The following is a 20,303-nucleotide window of genomic DNA, read 5'->3' on the forward strand; positions in this document are numbered from 1 at the left end:
AGGTAATACGGTGCTAGCGAGTAGCGATGCCAACACGATGGAAATTAGTTCTGCGATTCCAACCCACCAGGCAAAGAGTGGGGTCCCGAGAAGTTCATCCCAGTAGCGGCCGCGCGGACTGGAGGGGCGTCGCGACGCGGAGGTGGGGAGCCAGAGCCGTCTCGGGGCCGCTTGCAGTCCCTGCTGGTGTGCTGAGAGCCGCCGCAGCGGACGACACACTGGGAGGCAATGTGCCCTTCCTCGCCGCAGCAAGAACTCAGGGAGGGCCTCCTCGCCCATGTCCGGTCCACAGTCTCAAACATTGCCATGAACTCCTGATAGGCTCTCCTTTACGGTGCAAGTAATGGACCTCTTCGCTAGCATCCTAGCCACATTTGGCACAAACTCCGCCACCTTGGCCCCATCTAACCGCTAGTCAGAAACAAGCCCGCTCACCATTGCCCACCGCGTAGCTGCTGGCCGCATCGAAGATAGCGGTGCAAAGACTAGGCAGCTGGATGTTGAAAACCTTGAGCCCAGTTAAGTTGTACAGGAATCCTTGCACGCGGTCACATATTTTGCAGGGCAAGCACTTGAAATTATTACCTTCACGCAGACAAGCAGCTCCTTCACGCAGACAAGCAGCTCACATAGCTTGCCCATGTCAGCTCCAAACCCGTTCCACATTTCTTGAGGTTTTGCAGTACTCGACTAAACTTATCGTATACATTCATCCAACTTCATATTGGCCACGCCAAGCATGAAACGGACATTACGCTAAACACATATTAGATATGTTGCTGTTTACACAACTTATAAAAACACTTTAAGGCTCCAAACCATATACCAACAGCAGAAGACTGAAGTGAATGGATAGATCACTGTGAAATTTGCCACTAGAACACGTTATGAATACCTGATAAGATAGAATATTAGAATATATCATACCTTTTAGTCTTTTACTTTCCAAAACGGAAAGAACCCAAACAGCACAATAGCTCAAAACGAACCAAAAAGACAAAGCCACCAACTTCATCAACTAATCAACTAACTGAAAGCATATAGCAAGTTCACAGGCACGCACCCGCGCACCGACACAGTTGACAAAATTATGGAACTTAATTAAGTAACGTTACTCACAAAAGCAAACAGCATGAGAAATCAACAAAGTGCCACCAAAACACCTAGTACTGAAATAGTTCATTACAACGTCACAAACCCTTAATTGACTCTATGACATTATCGATCTTATTGGTGAGACACACCACAGGGGTCTGTCCAACACATCACCGGTGACGCGCAGCAACCGATGCCCGTGCCAGAAAACTTGTTCCAGTTTGCCATTCTGCAGAAACTGAACAAGTATTGTTAGTGTGGCTCCCAATGTTTTGGTGCATTGGTCTAAGATTAGACCATAATAAAATGAATCAAAGGAGAAAACGGGATACCAGTTAGAATGCTAGATTATGTAGCAAAAGCACGTCTAGCTAGACGTTGCAGATCAAGGATTACAGCAACAATACCTGGATAGTAGAAGCTCATGAAGGGGAAGAACGGTCGAATGGCTTGTCCTTCACACAACTTTCTTGACCGCAGCAACTTGAGGTCAATAGCATAGACGCCAAGAGCTGTGGTGGCGAAGATGATATTGGCACCCTCCACAGAGCCAATCAACTCCACTTTGATCGCAGGATCTCCAATGGGGAGAAACGGCATGAGGCCGATGACTCTATATTCCGCCCATGCTGCAACTCCATCAGGACCCACCTCCCTTGACCACAGGTGAAGGATAAGCCTGTCCAGGTGGGCAACTCCCAGCCTTCCATCCTCTGTTGCCATGAGAATGGTGCTCCGGTAATGAACAGCCGCCGGCAGGACGATCACCGAGAGGAAATGCCTTCCTACGTCATACTTGAGAATTCGAGAGCCTTGTGGCCCAGACATAAGGAGGAAGTGGAGGGAGTCTTCAACAAGCACACTGTGCAACGCAGCACCGTCTTCAACGGGGCCAAGCTCGTCGAAGAGGTCAGGCTCCACGACAATGTCATGCTCGTCGAAGAGGGCAAACTCAGACGTCGGCGTGCTCCACTCACCCGTCTCCGACGAGTACTTGTAGGCGGTTGCGCTCCCCGCCTCTGCATCAATACTGACAAAAACAACATGGAAAGGGCCGTCGTGGCAAGTGGCATGGTCGCAGCCGTACACAGCACATAGCACTGCGGTCCCGAGATAGAACAAGGACCTGCAGGGGTTGCTCAGGTCTTTTCGGCGGCCCGTCATGGGGTCCCAGACCACAAGCTCCATGGACACCTCACCGTTGTCGAGGAGGACACGGCCGTGGCGGCAATCGCACACGATGAAGTCAGCCGGCTGGGGGTCAAAAGTGCATGGGGGGCAGGGCCCTGTGGTGGGGACAAAGTGAGTGACAGAGCTCACCTCACTGTTGTAGATGAAGCCGAGCATAGGAGGCGACCGATTGAACTTGCGGTAGTTGTGGTGGAAATCAGGATCGGAGAGGAGACTGCGCCAGGGATTGGAGAGTACGGAGAGACGGAAAAGGCATGCGGGCTCATCTGGCGGGAGGCGGAAGAGGATCTCATGGACAAGTTCGTCCGGCAGATCTGGAGAGAGCGTCGCCATGACTTGCAGATCTGGAGAGAGTGTCACCATGATTTGCAGATCTGGAGGCGGAAGAGGGTATCTCCTTGGGGAAGCCGGAGGCTGAGAATTGCACTTTATTGGAAATAGGAACTAGTCCTTCTATATCTATAGATGGAAAAAGGTTGCTTGGCTTACCAAATAGTGACCCAGATCCCACGGCCCTCGCAGAAGCCGCTACTGTCTTCTTGGCCGGTTCCCATTGTTCCCGAGGAGAGGAGATGATCCACAACAAAAGAACAAGCCAAACAATTAATTACAACTAGCTAATAGCCTGTTAATCCTAGCTAGCACACGGCTGGCCAGTTAGCCATCCATCACTACGAGGTAATCAGAGAAGGGCAGGCACATGTTACTAGCACCTCTGGCACGTTTAAGCACTAACTTAATTTTCACCTCTGTCTACTCGTTATCCAATGCAGGATGTGCTAGAGCTACTTTTTTTAAAAGATGAAAAGGCTTCCTGTATGACATTATTTGTCAAAGGTAAACTTGGAAAGTGTTGGGGCCTTGCTACTAAACAGAGTTTATTTGTTTGGTATTTAATTACGACATTCTTTATGTTATATTTATTTTAGTCAATTTTTCTCTGTTCTTCATCGAACCAACGTACAGAGAAAAGCACCGTATGAAGATAAAGTGAACGAACGGTAATTACCACCAAACCAGTACCAATTATGCCAAGTTAAGAAGGTAACTGGAAAATATCTACAGCACTCCAATTTCGGTGCAACTGACGCCTCAAGTTTCCTTATCTGTAAGATTCAACCAATTCAAGTTTCAGATCATATCATAAACACAATGTAATCCGTGAGCCAATAATCCAATATATACACAATGTAACTAGCAAGGAAAGTTACAGTATATGATTACCAAATACTGAACCACAGAAAGTAGTACATCACACAGAAAGTAGTACATCACGGGAACGGACCTTTTAAGGAGAGACTTTGGGTTGCAAGGGAATAAATCCTTCTGATGAAGATCTTCCAATGTTCTCTTTAACAAAAAGAGACATACATTAGCACTTAGGAAAAGCCATTTTTCGCTATGACTAACCTTGTCACGTGCGAAACCTAACTTAGTGTCCTGAATTGAGCTACCGGTGAAACTATTTATATTTTTCAAGGTTATTTGCCCTTACAAGTGAGTTATGTATTTGCACCTTGTAAGCTAAATGATCAATAAAAGCATTCCAGCACTGGGACACCAGTCTAAGCACCTGACAGAGAGATATACATCACAGTAAGAATAACTCAAACATGGGGGAACATATGATAACACTAATAAAACAAGGCATTAAGAAGATAAAGCCTTTAGCCTGGATTACAATTAACAGTGGACGAACGGGAGCAAAGAGTAGAGGAACTGTATGTGGAAAGAAAAACATTGGCGGCTCTCAGATATAATGAGTATGATATCTCACTGGTGCTCCAACATAGAAAGCAGCTCTCTAGCATATAGATCCAAATGCTCTACTGTTAAGAAACAAACTACCCACAGAAGTGACGACAATTGTATGTATGAAGAGACACAGACACAGAAATGCATGTGTGAAAATGACACCAAAATTATCTAGTATCCACAGGCAACAACAAACAACAACAACAACCAAGCCTTTCAGTCCCAAACAAGTTGGGGTAGGCTAGAGTTGAAACCCATAAGATCTCGAAGTCAATTCATGGTTCCGGAACGTGGATAGCTAACTTCCACGTACCCCTGTCCATGGCTAAATCTTTGTCGATATTCCAAACCTTCAGGTCTCTCTTAACGGACTCCTCCCATGTCAAGTTTGGTCTACCACGACCCCTCTTAACATTCTCAGCACGTTTTATCCGTCCGCTATGCACTGGCGCTTCCGAAGGCCTCCGTTGGATATGTCCAAACCATCTGAGACGATGTTGCACCAACTCCTCTTCAATCGGTGCTACCCCAACTCTCTCCCGTATATCGTCATTCCGTACCCGATCCTTTCTTGTGTGGCCACATATCCATCTCAACATGCGCATCTCTGCTACACTTAACTGTTGGATATGTCGTCTCTTCGTTGGCCAACACTCCGCGCCATATAACATCGCAGGTCGGATAGTTGTCCTATAAAACCTGCCTTTTAGCTTTTGTGGCACTCTCTTGTCACAGAGTACGCCAGAAGCTTGGCGCCACTTCATCCAACCAGCCTTGATTCGGTGGCCCACATCTTCATCGATATCGCCATCCTTCTGCAACATGGACCCCAAATATCGAAAAGTGTCTCTCTCCGGTACCACCTGCCCATCAAGGCTAACCTCTCCCTCCTCGTGCCTAGTAGAACTGAAACTGCACCTCATGTATTCAGTTTTAGTTCTACTAAGCCTAAAACCTTTCGATTCTAGAGTTCGCCTCCACAACTCTAACTTTCTATTAACCCCCGCTCGGCTATCATCGACTAGCACCACATCATCCGCAAAGAGCATACACCATGGGATATCTCCTTGTATATCCCTTGTGACCTCATCCATCACCAAATCAAAAAGATAAGGGCTCAAAGCTGACCCTTGGTGTAGCTCTATTCTAATTGGAAAGTCATCAGTGTCGCCATCACTTGTTCGAACACTTGTCACAACATTATCATACATGTCCTGGATGAGGGTAATGTACTTTATTGGGACTTTATGTTTCTCCAAGGCCCACCACATGACATTCCGAGGTATCTTATCATAGGCCTTCTCCAAATCAATGAACACCATATGAAGGTCCTTCTTTTGCTCCCTGTATCTCTCCATCAGCTGTCGTACCAAGAAGATGGCTTCCATGGTAGACCTCCCAGGCATGAAACCAAATTGGTTTTTGGTCACGCTTGTCAACCTTCTTAAGCGGTGCTCAATGACTCTCTCTCATAGCTTCATAGTATGGCTCATCAGCTTGATTCCACGGTAATTAGTACAACTTTGAACATCCCCTTGTTCTTGAAGATTGGTACTAAAATACTCCGCCTCCATTCTTCGGGCATCTTGTTTGACCGAAAAATGAGGTTGAAAAGCTTAGTTAGCCATACTATCGCTACGTCTCCAAGGCCTCTCCACGCCTCGATGGGGATACCATCAAGACCCATCGCCTTGCCTCCTTTCATCCTCCTTAACGCCTCCTTAACCTCAGACTCCTGGATACGTCGCACAAAACACATGCTGGTATCATCAAAGGAGTCGTCTAGCTCAATGGTAGAGCTCTCGACCTCTCCATTCTGTAAAAATACAGCCACTGAAACAAAATGGAATCAATGTGTAAGAAGCTTCACAATCGAAGTACTAAAAGAACATTTAACTACAAAAATCATACTGCGTAACTCAGAGACAGCGGAAATATTCATTCTCAAATTGAGGGCATTTTATTCTGTCCTCTTTTTTATAGAGGAGGGGAGCAAAATAATTAGGTATGATTGCGTACAAATGAAGCAGAGTTTGGTACAATCGTGCTAATGCAATTCAGATGTGATAAGATTCAACTGGTCAGGAGTCAGGTAGTGGCAATTGGAATTTAAGTATTTATATTTTAAGGCCAGAAGACACAAAATAATGCTTCACTCTTTAATGGGAATGGAAGACATTCATACTAAACTAAACTTTGTAGAACAGCACACTATTCACTAGAGTTCCAAAAGAATACTGTCGTCATGCAAACATATAAGGACACATAGATTGCATATAAAGAAAAGGTGAACAGTAAAAACAAAATGGAGGATCTTCTAGAAACTGTTAGTCTGTTAGGTTAGTGAACAATAATTTAATTTCTCTTCAAGTGGTTACTTTAGGTGGTTTATGTCAATATCGTCGAATAGTACTATCGGCATATCATCTACTTCACCAATACAATTAATTCTGTATCACTATTTTAGGTTAGGTTGTACAGGAATATTTATTTTATGGAAGGATGTTCACCAAATTTCAAGAGCTTTACCCCCCTAGATAAACTGGGATATGACACTGAGCACTGAGCGGTTTCAAATTTGTGATGCTGCTGAAAGCAAAAGCTCATTTTCTGGGCTGATAGGATAAAACTATGAACCAGATCAAACATAGTGGTAAGCTCAGCATGGTAGTTACACTTACAAAACTTTCTGTCCTAGCTGGATTAATCTCATTATAATATTACATGGCAGGTGAAACATAAAAGACACTATAAGCATTCTAGCTTACTAATGGCTATGGCTTATTAGTTTTGAATATCACCTAGGAAAACTGAAATGTAAAGAAACAGCAACACGCAGAGGCTTACCAATATTGAAAAGGGCAATCTCTCTCTCCGGCATATTCGGCTTCGCAACCACACTTTCAGGCTCCACCATGAGAAGAACATAAACCTATATTCAATCAGGAAAATACATTATAAATCATCCCATCAAGGGGCGTCACTCCTGTTCTGCATCCAGCTAACAATTTGCTGAACACTAGCATAAGGATCATTCACCAGCCGAACTGAAAAGCTGGACGGGGTATCTGCAACCACAAGCAACGCCTTAAAGAACAACAAACTGCAATGGATTCATTCACTGGAGAAACAAGGTTCCTTGTTTCTTCACAGCCAAAGGAAGGTTGAGATCGTACGGAGGCCGGGTAGGAGATCTTGACTTCGTACCACGCGGGCGGCCGCAGCCCGGCGAGCCTGCAGAGGCTCCGGCCGTGGCACAGCGGCATCGTCTTCCCCACTAGCTCATCGCCGACGGTACGGGCCCTCGCTTCCTCGGCCTCCAGGCTGGCAGGCTGCTGGGATGGAGACAGCGAGAGAGGCGCGCCTGCTCACGGAAGAGAGCAGCAGACGATAATCAGGAGGATGTGCTGCGGCGGCATGGTGAGGAGAGGAGAGGCGGCGGAGATGGCATCCGCGCGCCCTCCGGCGACGTCGACGGCGTCGGATGCTTTGCTCGGCGAGGCCCTGAATCCAAAGCCCATGGATTCGCAACTGTCCTGGGTGATGGTTTAGATGGGCCTCCAGAAATTGAGCCTTACGGTCTAGGATGTTTCGTTTAGGTGGATCGTATGGGCATAACTCCGGCCCTTCGTAGCCCATTCAGACCATCACAGTCCGCACTTCGCAGCCGTCGGATCCTTAAACCCAAGAGGCAGAGACCCTACAAAGCCACTCCCCACCCGTCGTCGCCTATCCGTAGTGTGCAGATGTCGTCGGAGGCGGCCAAGCTATTGCCCGAGTTGGTGCTCCGCAAGGCAAAGTGGGAGGAGGTCTGGGCCACCGAGAAGAAGACCAAAGTCGTCGAAGGCGGCCAAGGTGGTCCTAGAGTTGGTGCTCCACAAGGCGAAGTGGGAGGAGATTCGGGCCACCGAGAAGAAAGCCAATGCCATCGAGGAGAAGAAGTCAACTGAGAACCACAAGGCCATTTTCACTCGCGCCATGCAGGAGAGATATAATCGTCGTGAGAACATCGAGGCGGCCCTGTCATGGCGGTGTGATCGATATTGGCATTGTTTCGTTGTGCGGATGGTCCGTGGTTGGCGCTTTGCTGCAACATGAGCACCAGACCCTGTACCTGAAGAAAGAAAATTAATACGTAGGCGAATAACATTGGTCTTTTGGGAAGAAAATTCATAAATTCTTTGAGTAAATGTTAGTTTCTTTCCTAACATGTAGGAAAAAGGAGATTCATATAGTACAATTTTCAGGTGATGGAGAAATTTTTTGTTTGATCTTACAAAATTCCTTTGTGGTTGATCCGTTTTTTGTTTGTTTATTAAACATGCATTGTAGGGTACACAACCGTATTAAAATCAAACTAAAAAACTCAAATACAAATACAAATCTATACCCGTAGGATACAACCGTCTCAATCAACATAAATATGAGTGCAACATGCAACTAAAGAACCTAAACATCCGCAAAGCCCTTTGTGCCCGTCAGGGTCAGGGTTAGCCGACCACCATCATGTTCCATTGACGCTAAAGAAGCCATTGGAAAAGAATGGACGATCCATCATATCAAGGGCAAGAGAAACACCATCGAGCGGTAGTAGCCACCAATTCTTAGCTGAAAGAGCATGACTCGGGACACACCATGCTTCCCTCACAGATGTAAGATCCGACCGAACGCTGAAATCAGCTCACCACATATATTTAAATAACACAACTGCCTCTTCCGATATTATATGAAGATCCGACCGAACACCTTTATCCGCTCACCACATACCTTTAAATAACACAACTGCCTCTCCCGAGATTATATGAAGATCCGACCGAACACCTAGATCCGCTCACCACGTACCTCTAAATAACACAACTGCCTCTCCCAAGATTATATGACGGACCGGTCTCACCCTGCAGGGAGCCGAAGCATCGGATGACCAACTAATCATGAACAATCCACCATAATCAATAGAGGACCGGAAAACTGAACCTTCAAGCGCTCCCTATCCACTCTAGAAACAACACTGCTAGAGTGGGAAGGACTTATTCCGATGCGAGAATAGTGCCCAAAACCCCGCCAAACTTGAAAAGATAACCTACAGAGAAGTAGGACCTTCTTCAATATTCCACATCTCCTAATGCTATGGGGGCCTGCGAATCCGGGGCAGAGCGACATGTCCGTGGGAGGGCAATTAAACTAGAACATTCAAATACAAGTACATATCTATACCGAGAGGATACAACAGCGTCTCCACCAACATACATATGAGTGCAACAAGTAACTGAAGAACATACACATCCGCAGAGCCCTTTGTGCCCATCGGGGTTAGCCGGCCGATGTCATGTTGCATTGACGCTAAAGAAGCCTTTGAAAAAGAATGGACGGGCCATCGTCTCAAGGGTAGGAAAAACACCATTGAGTGATAGTAGCCACCCATTCTTAGCTGAAAGAGCATGACTCGGGACATACACTATGCTTCCCTCCAAGCGACCGAACACCTAGATCCGCTTAGCACATACCTTTAAATAACACAACTGCCTCTCCCGAGATTATTTGAAGGACCGCTATCACCCTGCAGGGAGCCAACGCGTGGATGACCAACTAATCATGAACATTCCACCGTAATCAATAGAGGACCGGGAAGCTGAACCTTCCGTCGGTCCCCAACCATACTAGAAACCTTTATGAGAAAAAAATTCCATACTAGAAACACTACCGTTGGAGCGGAAAAGGACTTATTCTGATGCGAGAACAATGCTAGCTGCCCAACATCCAACCAAACTTGCCAAGATAACCTACAGAGAAGTAGGATCTTCTCCAATATGCCACATCTCCTAAGTCTATGGGGCCCTGCGAATCTGGGGCAAAGCGACGTGCCCGTGGGAGGGCACACCTCCGAGGACTCTCCTCGACCTTCTCCGCCCGGCGGCGTGGAGCCAAGATTTATCACATCTCCAAAGGCCACGTGGGCCTCCAGATCCAGGGCAGACCAGCAACCACGCCGACCGGAGGGTGCGCATCCGGATCGCCTCCAAAGGATTCTCCTGGTGGCTAGGTTTCTTCTGTTTTTGGTGTGAGGACCAATTTATCTAAAAATATTGCCTTCGATATTTCAATGCCCGTAAATAAGGAAAAATTATAATGAAAGAACGTTTAGATTTTAGTCTCTTGGATGGCAAAGGCCATCAAAACAAGTTAAAAAGAAGTTGTTGTTAGAGTTGTATTAGATTTCTTTATACCATACAAACTATGTGTATTGGATACGTCTTCGTGTACTCCTTATACCCTATATTAACACGTAACCCGTACCAGCTCCACGTACGGTTCAAACCCTAAACTTCACATGGTATCAGAGCAGCCTTCTCCCTTCTAGCTGTCTCTCTCTCGGCGACCCACGCCGCCTGCCGCCGCCATTGGCCGGTGCAGGACCCGACAACCACAACCAAAATTTCTCTCCGGCCGCCTCACGCCGTCGGGAGCCAGAAACATCACAACCAAAACCAACAAACAAAAAACCCAAATCAAAACCCGTTCCGATCGTCATCTGATCGAGATCCAAAAACCAAAAACCAAAACCAGGAAAAACCCTAGATCCAACATCTCACCGCCCGGCCGCCGCAGTTTGCCGTCGTGAGCATCGATCAATCAACATCAATGGCCTCGTCTTCGTCTGCTGTTGCCGCAGCGAACCTTGCGTCTGCTCTTGGCTCGCCGCCGACGGAAAAGCTCACCCGACAGAACCACCTGTTCTGGAAGGCTCAGGTTCTCCCGGCTCTTCGAGGTGCTCAGGTCATGGGCTTACTTGATGGGTCCGATTCTGCTCCACCGAAGACAATTTCATCTGAAGACAGCGAGAAAAACATGATCAGCATCCCTAACGATGCCTATGCCGTGTGGCTCGCACGGGACCAGACCGTCCTAAGCTATCTAGTGAAGGGACTCGACGTGGATCTTCTTTCCCATGTCATTGGCCTTGAATCAACTCATCAGGTTTGGTCCACAATCGAAGGTCTGTTCACCTCACAGTCTCGCTCTCGCGTGAATATGCTTCGGAGTGCTTTAGCCAATACGAAGAAACTCGAGTTGACAGTGCCACAGTTTATCTCCAAGATGCGGGGCTTTGCATCTGAGCTTGCCGCCTGACATAGGCATCCCAAATGGGCCTGCCGAATATAGTACCCGGGGTTTATTGAAGGCCCACTACCCGAAGGATAAGAAGATTCGGGAGCCCAAGATGCGTTTAAGGAAGAAATAGAGTTGTAATAGGAAGTGTTGTTTGTAATCTGGCGGGACGAGTTAGAAACCGTCCCGGACTCTGTAAACTTGTATAGCACGAATCCCTCGGCTTCACCTCATATATAAGGGGGAGTCGAGGGACAAAAGAAAGAATCGAATTATTGTCTGCAAACCCTAGTTTTCATAGTCGTCGAGTACTTTTCGGCTGAAACCTTCGAGATCTACTTACCCTCTACTTCTAACTAAACCCTAGCCTACAATCCATAGGCATTGACAAGTTAATCCCTTGTCAATTGGCGCCGTCTGTGGGAATTAGAGGCGTAAGGAGCTGATCTCGATGGCACGCTCAAGATCTTCGACATCGTCAACCGCAAGCAACACAATGGATCGAGGTAAACAGATCGCTACTGGACTTGTCGATTTTGTTCCTCACCCACCCTCCCGTTTGGATGCATATGCGTATCTGGCGGAGCCCATGGAGATGACGTTCGGAAGGTTCCACTTTCGCGTCGAGAAGGAAGGATCGTATCGTGTCGAGATTCCGATTTCGTCGGAATCATCAGTGGCCGATTCCGATTTTTCAAGCTATACATCGTCAAATGAATCAGGAGAAGAAGAAACCTCGGCGACACGCTACGTCGACATCGAGCAAGAGAGAAACTCGCCAAGATCTTCAACGACATGTCGTTTGAGTCATCTGCGGATTCATATATAAGCGATGGTTCAAGCAATGTCGACAGTTACGACTTCATCGACAAATCTTTGACAGTGGGCAAGGTCTTCATCAATCTCAACGACGATGTCACCAAACCCAACATAGATCTGAGTACAAAGTATCATCAGATTTACGCCATTGAAAATCAAGAAGAGACATCTGAGGCTTTCGACAGTTTGGGAAATCCATACGTCGATCCCTCCAATCTGCGACAAGGCTTGGGCAACAAATACGTCGGGCCAGAGCCGCGAGATAGAGTTCAACTTTCACAAGCGGCGTGGGACGGAGGCTGCGAGAGCTATGAACGGCACGGAACCAATGGCTACCAGCCACACCGGAAGAATTGCAAGCATATCAATATAGGCTCGCACGAGCTGCAGAGGAATTGGAAAAACAGACAGTGAGTTGAACGGGAGAAAGGAGGCAGCTTACGCATCCCGGCGGGAGAAGGGCGGATCTAAGTCGACAATCTAGAACTACGGGTGATAGCCATCGGGAGGCGCGGAACAGAGCAAGATCAAGGCTGCAACACATACCCGAGGCGAGAAAGAGAACACTTGGTTCAAAACCTCGACATGTCCTTTATGTCGATAGATACAAGAGGAAACATCATCCCTAAGACACCGGAGGCTGGGTATATGGCGACACATGCTTTTATCCTTGCATCTAAACCACCTCCGGGTGACCCAAGGGAAACAACTTGTACAATATGGCGGTAGCAGGAGTTGGAGCTATGGGGACAGCGTTTATATCAACGCCTCCCGAAGGAGTGGCAAGGCAAAATAGTCCGCGACCCGCAGCGACAACGGCGGCGGCACTGAAGGGCCAAGTGGAGCAAGAGACACAACGGCACAAGCAAGAGTCGACGAGCGCGACAAAGCGAAGGGATCATCGGCAATCCCGAACTTAACGACGAAGATATGTGCGGCTTACCATGCTTCACGAGGAGAGTCCGAAAAACGCGAGTCCCCTCGGGATTCAAGTTACCCGATAATTTCAAGAAATTCGACGGCCTTCAAGATCCGAGAGGATTGGCTAGTCGACTATCCGGAGACGGTGAAGGCGACGGGAGGAACTAGGGCAACAGCCATGCAAAGCATCCAGTGCACCTGAGTGGTGCCGCACGATCATGGATAAAGAAACTCGCTCCGGGATCCATCGACAGTGGGAAAGTTTCGAGGACGTGTTCGTCAAGAACTTCAGATCCACGTGCAAAAAACCCGCATCGTTAGAGGAGTTGAGAGCGTGTCGACAAAAGCCGGATGAGCCAATGAGAAAGTACATCCAGAGATGGAATATCATCAAAAACTCGGCGAGAAAACATATCGACGAGAGAGCAATAGATGCGTTTGTCGCGGGAGTCGAGCGTGGAGACTTTGTCGAGGATTTGGGAAGGACCAATCCAAGGACGGTATCCGCGTTAATGGAGATAGCAAATAAATGGGCGAGATGGAGAAGACGCTGTCCACAACAAACGACACGGTCGCCGAGAGGAGGACCGTGGTCGAAACTATCAACCGAGGCGAAGATTTCCTCGGACGTGCAGTAACTACGACGCTCCGGGACAAATTTCGGCAGGTTTTCGGACAAATACGGAGGCAATAGAGATGATTACCGAGAGAAGCGGTGAACAGCGAGGTGATAATAGGGATGATTCACGCAACGAGGCAAAATAGTGGGCCGAGGTTTCCAAGACCTTTCGTGTCCCCCGAGGAAATGCTGAACGGACCGTGCCGGATGCACTTCTTCCTCGACAAAGAACGGGAAAAGACGGTCGGGGCACTGCGGAAAGGCTGTCGAAATTTTCGGGCAATGTTCGGATACGCGAGAAAATGCTCACGCTCGAGCAGCACGAGAGAAACCCTCGGGAGCCTAGGAGCGAGATTCATCTACCGCCACCTCCCGCGATTACAGAGGACAATCGACACCGGCTAAGAATAGCGGCAGCTTTGCACCACCACCCTATGTTGATCCTAACTCCAACGGAGCGGTGTTGATGATTCGAGAAGGGAAGGCCGTCCAATAGAGCTCAAAAAGTAATCTCACGACGGTGTTTATGGCAGAGAAAATGCCTCCACCAACGATTGAGTACCTTAATTGGTCGGGACAAGATATCGGCTTCACAATAGCGGATCATCCGCGACAAGTTCCTCAACCGAGGCGATCGGCACTTATTACGCCAGCGATTATCGCGAGGATTTGATGTCTCTCGAGTGTTCATAGACGGCGGCGGCAGCTTGAACCTCATGTATGCGGATACATTGAGGAAGATGAACATATCCTTAGCAAACTTGAAACCAACGAGACACAAGGTTCCACGGCATCACACCGGAGAAACCAAGTTATCCATTGGGAAAAATCAATCTCGATGTTCAATTTGGGACCCGAGAAAATTATAGAATCGAGAAGCTCGAATTTGAAGTCGTGGATTTTCCATCACAATACCACGCTCTGTTGGGACGACCGGCATATGCTAGATTTATGGCGGTACCACACTATACATACTGTTGTGGAGGTTGCCCGGACCAAGAGGACCAATCACGAGTCAAGGGAAGCTTTGCCTTAGCCGATAAGTGCGACAAGGATTTTCACGGGTTGGCGAAACTTTCGGGATGCAAGCCGAGTACTTGGCGTCAAAAAGCATGGCCCGACTACGACGTCTGCCCAGGACGTTGGAAGGCCAAATAAAGAATCAACTTTCAACACGAGAGAAAAATTCTAAGGAGGTGCAGATTCACCCGACGGATCCAAAAAGACGACATCTATCGCAAACGATATGGATATCGCATAGGAAAGCGCGCTCGTCAAGTTCCTCCGTGAGAAGCTGGAAAATCTTTGCATGGTGTCCAGTGACATGCCGGGAGTACCCGGGGAACTTGCGAGCACCACCTAAATTTGGATCCAACGACAAAACCAATCGAGACAACCTTTGCGGCGTTTTTCGGAACCAAACCGCAAAGCCATGCTTTCGAAATAAATCGACTCGAAGAAGCTGGTTTTATCGAGAAATATCTCTGAAGCCACATGGGTAGCTAACCCGGTGATGGTGCCGAAGAAAAACACGGCAGTCCTTCGCATGTGCGTCGACTTTACGTGTCTCAATAAACATTGTCCTAAGGATCACTTTCCCTCCCAAGGATCGATCAAATTATCGACTCCACGGCGGGTTGCGAACGTCTTTCCTTCTTGGATGCATACTCTGGTTATAACCGGATCAGATTAAAAGAAGATGATGAAGCCAAGACAGCGTTTATTACACCTTACGGCGTGTTTTGCTACAAAACAATGCCCTTTGGTCTAAAAATGCGGGAGCAACATATCGAGAGGATGATGCGAAGTGTTTAGCAACACAGATCGGGAAAAACGTGCAAGTATACATCGATGATGTCGTCATAACATCAAAAAAGGGGACAACATTGATCGAGGATCTCAAAGAAACTTTTGACAACCTCGACAAATTCTGCCTCAAAGCTGAACCGACGAAGTGTTCTTTTGGCGTCCCAAGCGGGAGAACTTACGGGGTTTCTAGTTTCGGCAAGAGGGATTGAAGCAAATCCCGACAAAATACAAGCCATAGTAACAATGAGAAAGCCAACAAAGTTGAAAGAAATACAGCAGCTAACTGGGCGAGTCGCAGCTTTGAGCAGGTTCGTCGCCGGGTTAGGAGAAAAAGCGTTACCATTTTATGCGCTGATAAAACAAGGAGATAAATTCCGGTGGAACGAAGAGGCCGACAGGCTTTCGAGGATCTGAAGCGAAAAATCTCGACACCACCAATCCTGGTGGCTCCAAAGGAAAAGGAACCTCTCCTACCGTATATTGCAGCCACGCCCCAAGTGGTTAGCACGGTATTAGTTGTCGAAAGAGAGGAAGAAGGGAAAATCCATGGAGTGCGGCGACGGTATACTTCGTGAGCGAAGTCTTGTCACCTTCAAAACAAAGGTACCCTCGGTACCAAAAGCTAGCATATGGAGTGTTCACGACAGCACGAAAATTGCGCCACTATTTTTCGGCACACCCGATCATAGTGGTCAATGAAGCTCCCTTGTCAAATATCTTGAATAACCCGAAGCTACGGGTCGTGTCTCCCTTTGGGGAATAGAACTTTCCCCTCGGGACATCACGTATGAAAAAGAAAAGCAATAAAGTCGCAAATCTTTGCCCGGACTTCATCGCAGAATGGATGGAGTTGCAAAATACAGACCTCCAGATTTATCGAGAACTTGGACCATGAACTTTGATGGGTCCAAGAGACTAGAAGGAGTGGCGCAGAGTAGTACTCATATCACCTGAAGGCGACAAATTGAAGTACATCCTCCGGATGACGTTCCTTAACGCATCTAACAATGAAGCGAGAATATGAGGCCCTCATACACGGGATGAAGATGGCAAAAGCACGTGGAGCAACTCGATTAAAAATCTTTGGCGACTCACGGTTGGTGGCTCGGCAAGTTATGAACCAATGTGATGCAATCAATGATAGCATGATGGCATACAAGGAGGTGTACAACGAGCTTGAGAAGTTATTCGATGGATGCGAAGTAAATCATATTAGCGAGGTTGAGCAATGACGAAGCCGACGTTCTTGCAAACATCGGGTCCACGGTGCCTTCCAATCCCGCCAGTGTATTAAGGAAGAGATAACGAGAGAGATCCACTAAGCCAACAAAGTCAAAAAGAAGGAGAAGAAACCCTCGGGGGCTGCCAAGGAAAAGCAAGAGGACGAAGAAGAAGATCGGGACTTGGTCATGGTGATACGGATACCGTGGATGCAGCCGTACATATCATACATCATGAGGAAAGAAATACCCGATGATCCGGTTGAAGCAAGGCGAGTAATTCGACGCTCCAAAGCTTTTACGGTGGTCAAGGGAGAATTGTATAAGCGAAGTATTTCGGGCGTCTTGCAAAGGTGCGTTACACCCGAAGAAGGAAGAATAATCCTGAAGGATGTACACGAAGGAATATGTGGCCACCACGCAAGTAGTCGAGCTATCGCAGCCAAGGTTTTTCGGGCAGGATTCTCTTGGTTGACAGCAATCGAGGACGCCAAGGACATAGTAAGAACTTGCGACGCATGTCAAAGGTTCGCCGCAAAACCTCACTCTCCAGCAGCGAGCTAGCACCAATACCATTGTCTTGGCCCTTTGCTCAATGGGGACTTGATATGGTGGGTAAGTTACACAAATCCTGGCCGGGAGGAAAGGAGTACATGCTAGTAGGCGTCGATAAGTTTACAAAGTGGATAGAAGCGAAGCCGATAAATTCACCGAGATGGAGCATCCGCAGTAAAATTCGTAAAAGGCCTCGTCTTCAGATTTGGAGTGCCCCACAGCATCGTCACAGGACAACGGCGGCAACTTCACATCCCATGAATTCAAAGATTATTGCGAAGAGGTGGGTATTAAGCTGAACTTTGCGTCGATCGCACATCCTCAAACCAATGGGCAAGTCGAGAAAGCCAATGGCATCATCTGCAATGGTATTAAGAAACGCTTGTTAGGACCACTTTGGAAAAAGCTCGACATACCTGGCCGGAAGAACTACCAAGCGTGTTGTGGAGCATCCGAACAACACCAAACACAAAGCAACGCAGAAACTCCGTTTTCCTGGTTCATGGAGCGAGAGCGATATTACCAATCGAGATAGAGCACAACTCTCCACGTGTCGCTGAATATGATGAAGAAACGTCGAGAAGAGTGCTAGAAGACGACGTCGACGCACTTGATGAAGCTCGAGATGAAGTATTATCTCGGGTAACCAAATATCAACGGGACTTGAAGAATTACCACGGTCGACGTTTGCGGCCAAGATCTTTTCGGTGGGAGACCTAGTTCTTCGGCTCACGCAAAAAAGTCATGAAAAACTCGAGTCACCATGGCTTGGCCCTTACATTGTCACGGAAGTAATTGGAGGAGGAGCATACGGAATAAAGGACAAGAAGACGAGGGTGGAGGAGCCAAACCCCTGGAACGTGGCGCAACTTAGGCGTTTTTACGCCTAGAGTCAAAATATAGTCTTTGTAAAGCTTCAATGTCTTGAAACGCCCGCGAGTTTTCAGACGCACTCTTTTCCTTTTTCGGGGCACCGAGTGGGGCCGGAGAAGGTTTTTAATGAGGCGGGCTCGCGGTGCTGCAATATAATAAAGATAGTGACAATATAACTTTTCTTCCTTATCGACATGACCAAAGTCTTCGCTCAAACGAATTTCAATATAGTTCATCGACAAAAGGAAAAACTTGCCTTGGTATTCAAATACCTCGTGAGTCAACAAAAATACAAAATAGTGCTCAATAAAAAGCTTGGGGGCTCATATTCGCCTTAAATATATAAATGCCTTGGTTCAAAACCTCGCAAGTATACAAATATAGTAAAGAGTCACCGAAATACTCGGGGGCTAAACAAACAGAGAAATATAATGATTGCTTTACAATATAGTCATGGATTACAAAGAAGAAATATCTACAAGAAGAAACTAACTAGTCTTGATTCAATATGTCATCAAGAGTAACCCTGTTTTCCTCAGGAGCAGCACCAAGAAAATCGGCATAATGGCCATCGGCAAAAAAGTCGGCATCCATCCGAAGTAGGTCCTCAATCATTTCTTCGGCTATAGGCGTAACCTTCGTGTTAATCCTGTCAACACCAACTCTCCGCCGTTTTACTTTTTGGTGAACCTTCTCGACAACCTGGGTAAGGTCAAGCTTCGAGTGGCAGATTTGGAGCATGATAAGAGCAAATCTGGCACCAGCTACTAGTTGAGCTTTGACAAAATCATGAATACTGCGAGCATCCTTGAACCTTTCCATCAATTCAGGAAGAGTTTTTGGTTGGACGTTGCGAGGAAACATGGAGTTGTAAACCATGGACAAGGTCTTGGTACAGAAGTCGAGGAAATCGCGAGTTTGCGAGGCGCGATCTTGAAATCTGACAATTTGGCGGGTCCTTTCCGGGGTAGCCCAAAACAAAGAACCATGGTCCAAGGAGAGATTAACAAGGAGGGTTGTTCTAGCATTCACCCTCTCTTCCTCGGCAGCAGCATCAGTAAAGGCACCTATCAAAACAAAGAAGTGGAAACCTTTAAAAGACAGTAGCATGAAGATGGAAGATATCAGAGGATGAAATAGACATACCCGAGCATATCTGCTATCAAGCTTCATTCATTAATTCGAGCATGAAATTTTCTCGAATAGTCGCCTTTTCAGCATCGGAAGCAGCAATTTCCTTAGCAGCTACGGCCTCGCGAGCTTGTTGAAGAGCAATTTTTCGGCTTCAGATGACTTACGAGATTGCTCCATCATCACAAGTGTTTGCTTCTTCGCATACTGAAGTTGTTGCCGAAGTTCATCCAGTTCTTGCGACAAGGTATCGTCGACAGGAGCGGTATCACCAAAAGCTTTCCTCGCGCGGGAAGAAGAAGGTGAAACATTGGAAGGAGCAGAAGATGGAGTATAGTTATCAAATATCAACTGAAAAATAAACAAGACAACATTAAATAACAAGCAAAGATAGAAGTCTTCATTAATCTCTTGGAATAATTACAAGGGCATTACAGTAGAGTTAAGAAAGTACGTGTCGCCAAATGACTACTTTGGCGACAGAAGCAAAAGAAACAGAAGAAAAACGAGAGGCATGCAACTAGACCTCCGGCCTCGAGGAGCTAGGAGTTGAAGCCGGCTTGATCCCCGGATACGCCAAGATCCTCTTCGTGTTGGGCTTGGCCGCCTTGATCGGCGACCTCCATCTTGATCGCTCTATCTGATCGGTGTCGCCAACCTTCATCCAATCAAGCGTCATTGGCTGTCGGCAACCGGGGCAACGGTACTCTCGACGGCAACCTTCATATTCTCCTGACGCATCTTCAATCCCAGGTCTTCCGAAGCATTAAACATCTTGGCGAGGTTAAGGAAAGTTGCGGGTTCTTCTTTCTTCGGGAAGAAATAAGGGAACAACGCTGACAATCCTGCGTTAGCATTTGCCACGCCTTCACGAATTTCGCGCCCGTGAAACTCCAGAAGAGAAAGTGCGTCAAGGAGAGGATCGTTGACGGGATTATCCAGATCAAAATCCTGGTTTGTTTGGGCTGCCACACGAGACAAGACATCGATCAACAACCAAGAAACAGGAAGTGCGGTAAAATAAAAGGGATTGATAATATTACTCGAGTACGTCGACTTTGCGACTTCAAACGCTTGAGGATTCCTTCGTCACGAGAAGCTTGTGCAGCTTTGTGCTCATCCAAGGCAGCTGTCGCATCCTCAAGTTTCTTACGCGGTTCCTCGACACCGGCAGCTTTCGCCTTAGCTTCATCGGCTTCGACCTTGGC

General features: G+C 47.2%; 2 protein-coding genes across 7 annotated transcripts; one reads left to right on the top strand and one right to left on the bottom strand.

Moving 5' to 3' along the window:
* Positions 1 to 1,010: 1,010 nt before the first annotated feature.
* Positions 1,011 to 7,725, bottom strand: LOC127292306 (uncharacterized). Of its 6 annotated transcripts, none has more exons than XM_051321674.2 (6): positions 7,218 to 7,586; positions 6,889 to 7,109; positions 3,803 to 5,874; positions 3,572 to 3,636; positions 1,503 to 3,392; positions 1,011 to 1,333 (listed from the first exon to the last, which is right to left on the bottom strand). In XM_051321674.2, exons 5-6 carry the CDS (start codon positions 2,647 to 2,649, stop codon positions 1,266 to 1,268), a joined length of 1,215 nt encoding a protein of 404 aa, XP_051177634.1. In that variant the 5' UTR covers positions 2,650 to 3,392; positions 3,572 to 3,636; positions 3,803 to 5,874; positions 6,889 to 7,109; positions 7,218 to 7,586; the 3' UTR covers positions 1,011 to 1,265. The 6 variants fall into 6 exon arrangements, with proteins under 6 accessions (XP_051177634.1, XP_051177636.1, XP_051177635.1 ...); XM_051321676.2 differs by having other exon boundaries at positions 3,782 to 5,874; XM_051321675.2 differs by having other exon boundaries at positions 1,503 to 2,700; positions 2,776 to 5,874; positions 7,218 to 7,587.
* Positions 7,726 to 10,680: 2,955 nt separating this feature from the next.
* LOC139838912 (uncharacterized) lies at positions 10,681 to 11,169 on the top strand. Its single transcript, XM_071828929.1, has one exon. The coding sequence runs from the start codon at positions 10,681 to 10,683 to the stop codon at positions 11,167 to 11,169; it is 489 nt and encodes a 162-aa protein (XP_071685030.1).
* The last annotated feature ends 9,134 nt before the right edge of the window (positions 11,170 to 20,303 follow it).

The sequence above is a fragment of the Lolium perenne genome, chromosome 4 (assembly GCF_019359855.2).
Source record: "Lolium perenne isolate Kyuss_39 chromosome 4, Kyuss_2.0, whole genome shotgun sequence".
Taxonomy (NCBI): Eukaryota; Viridiplantae; Streptophyta; class Magnoliopsida; order Poales; family Poaceae; genus Lolium; species Lolium perenne.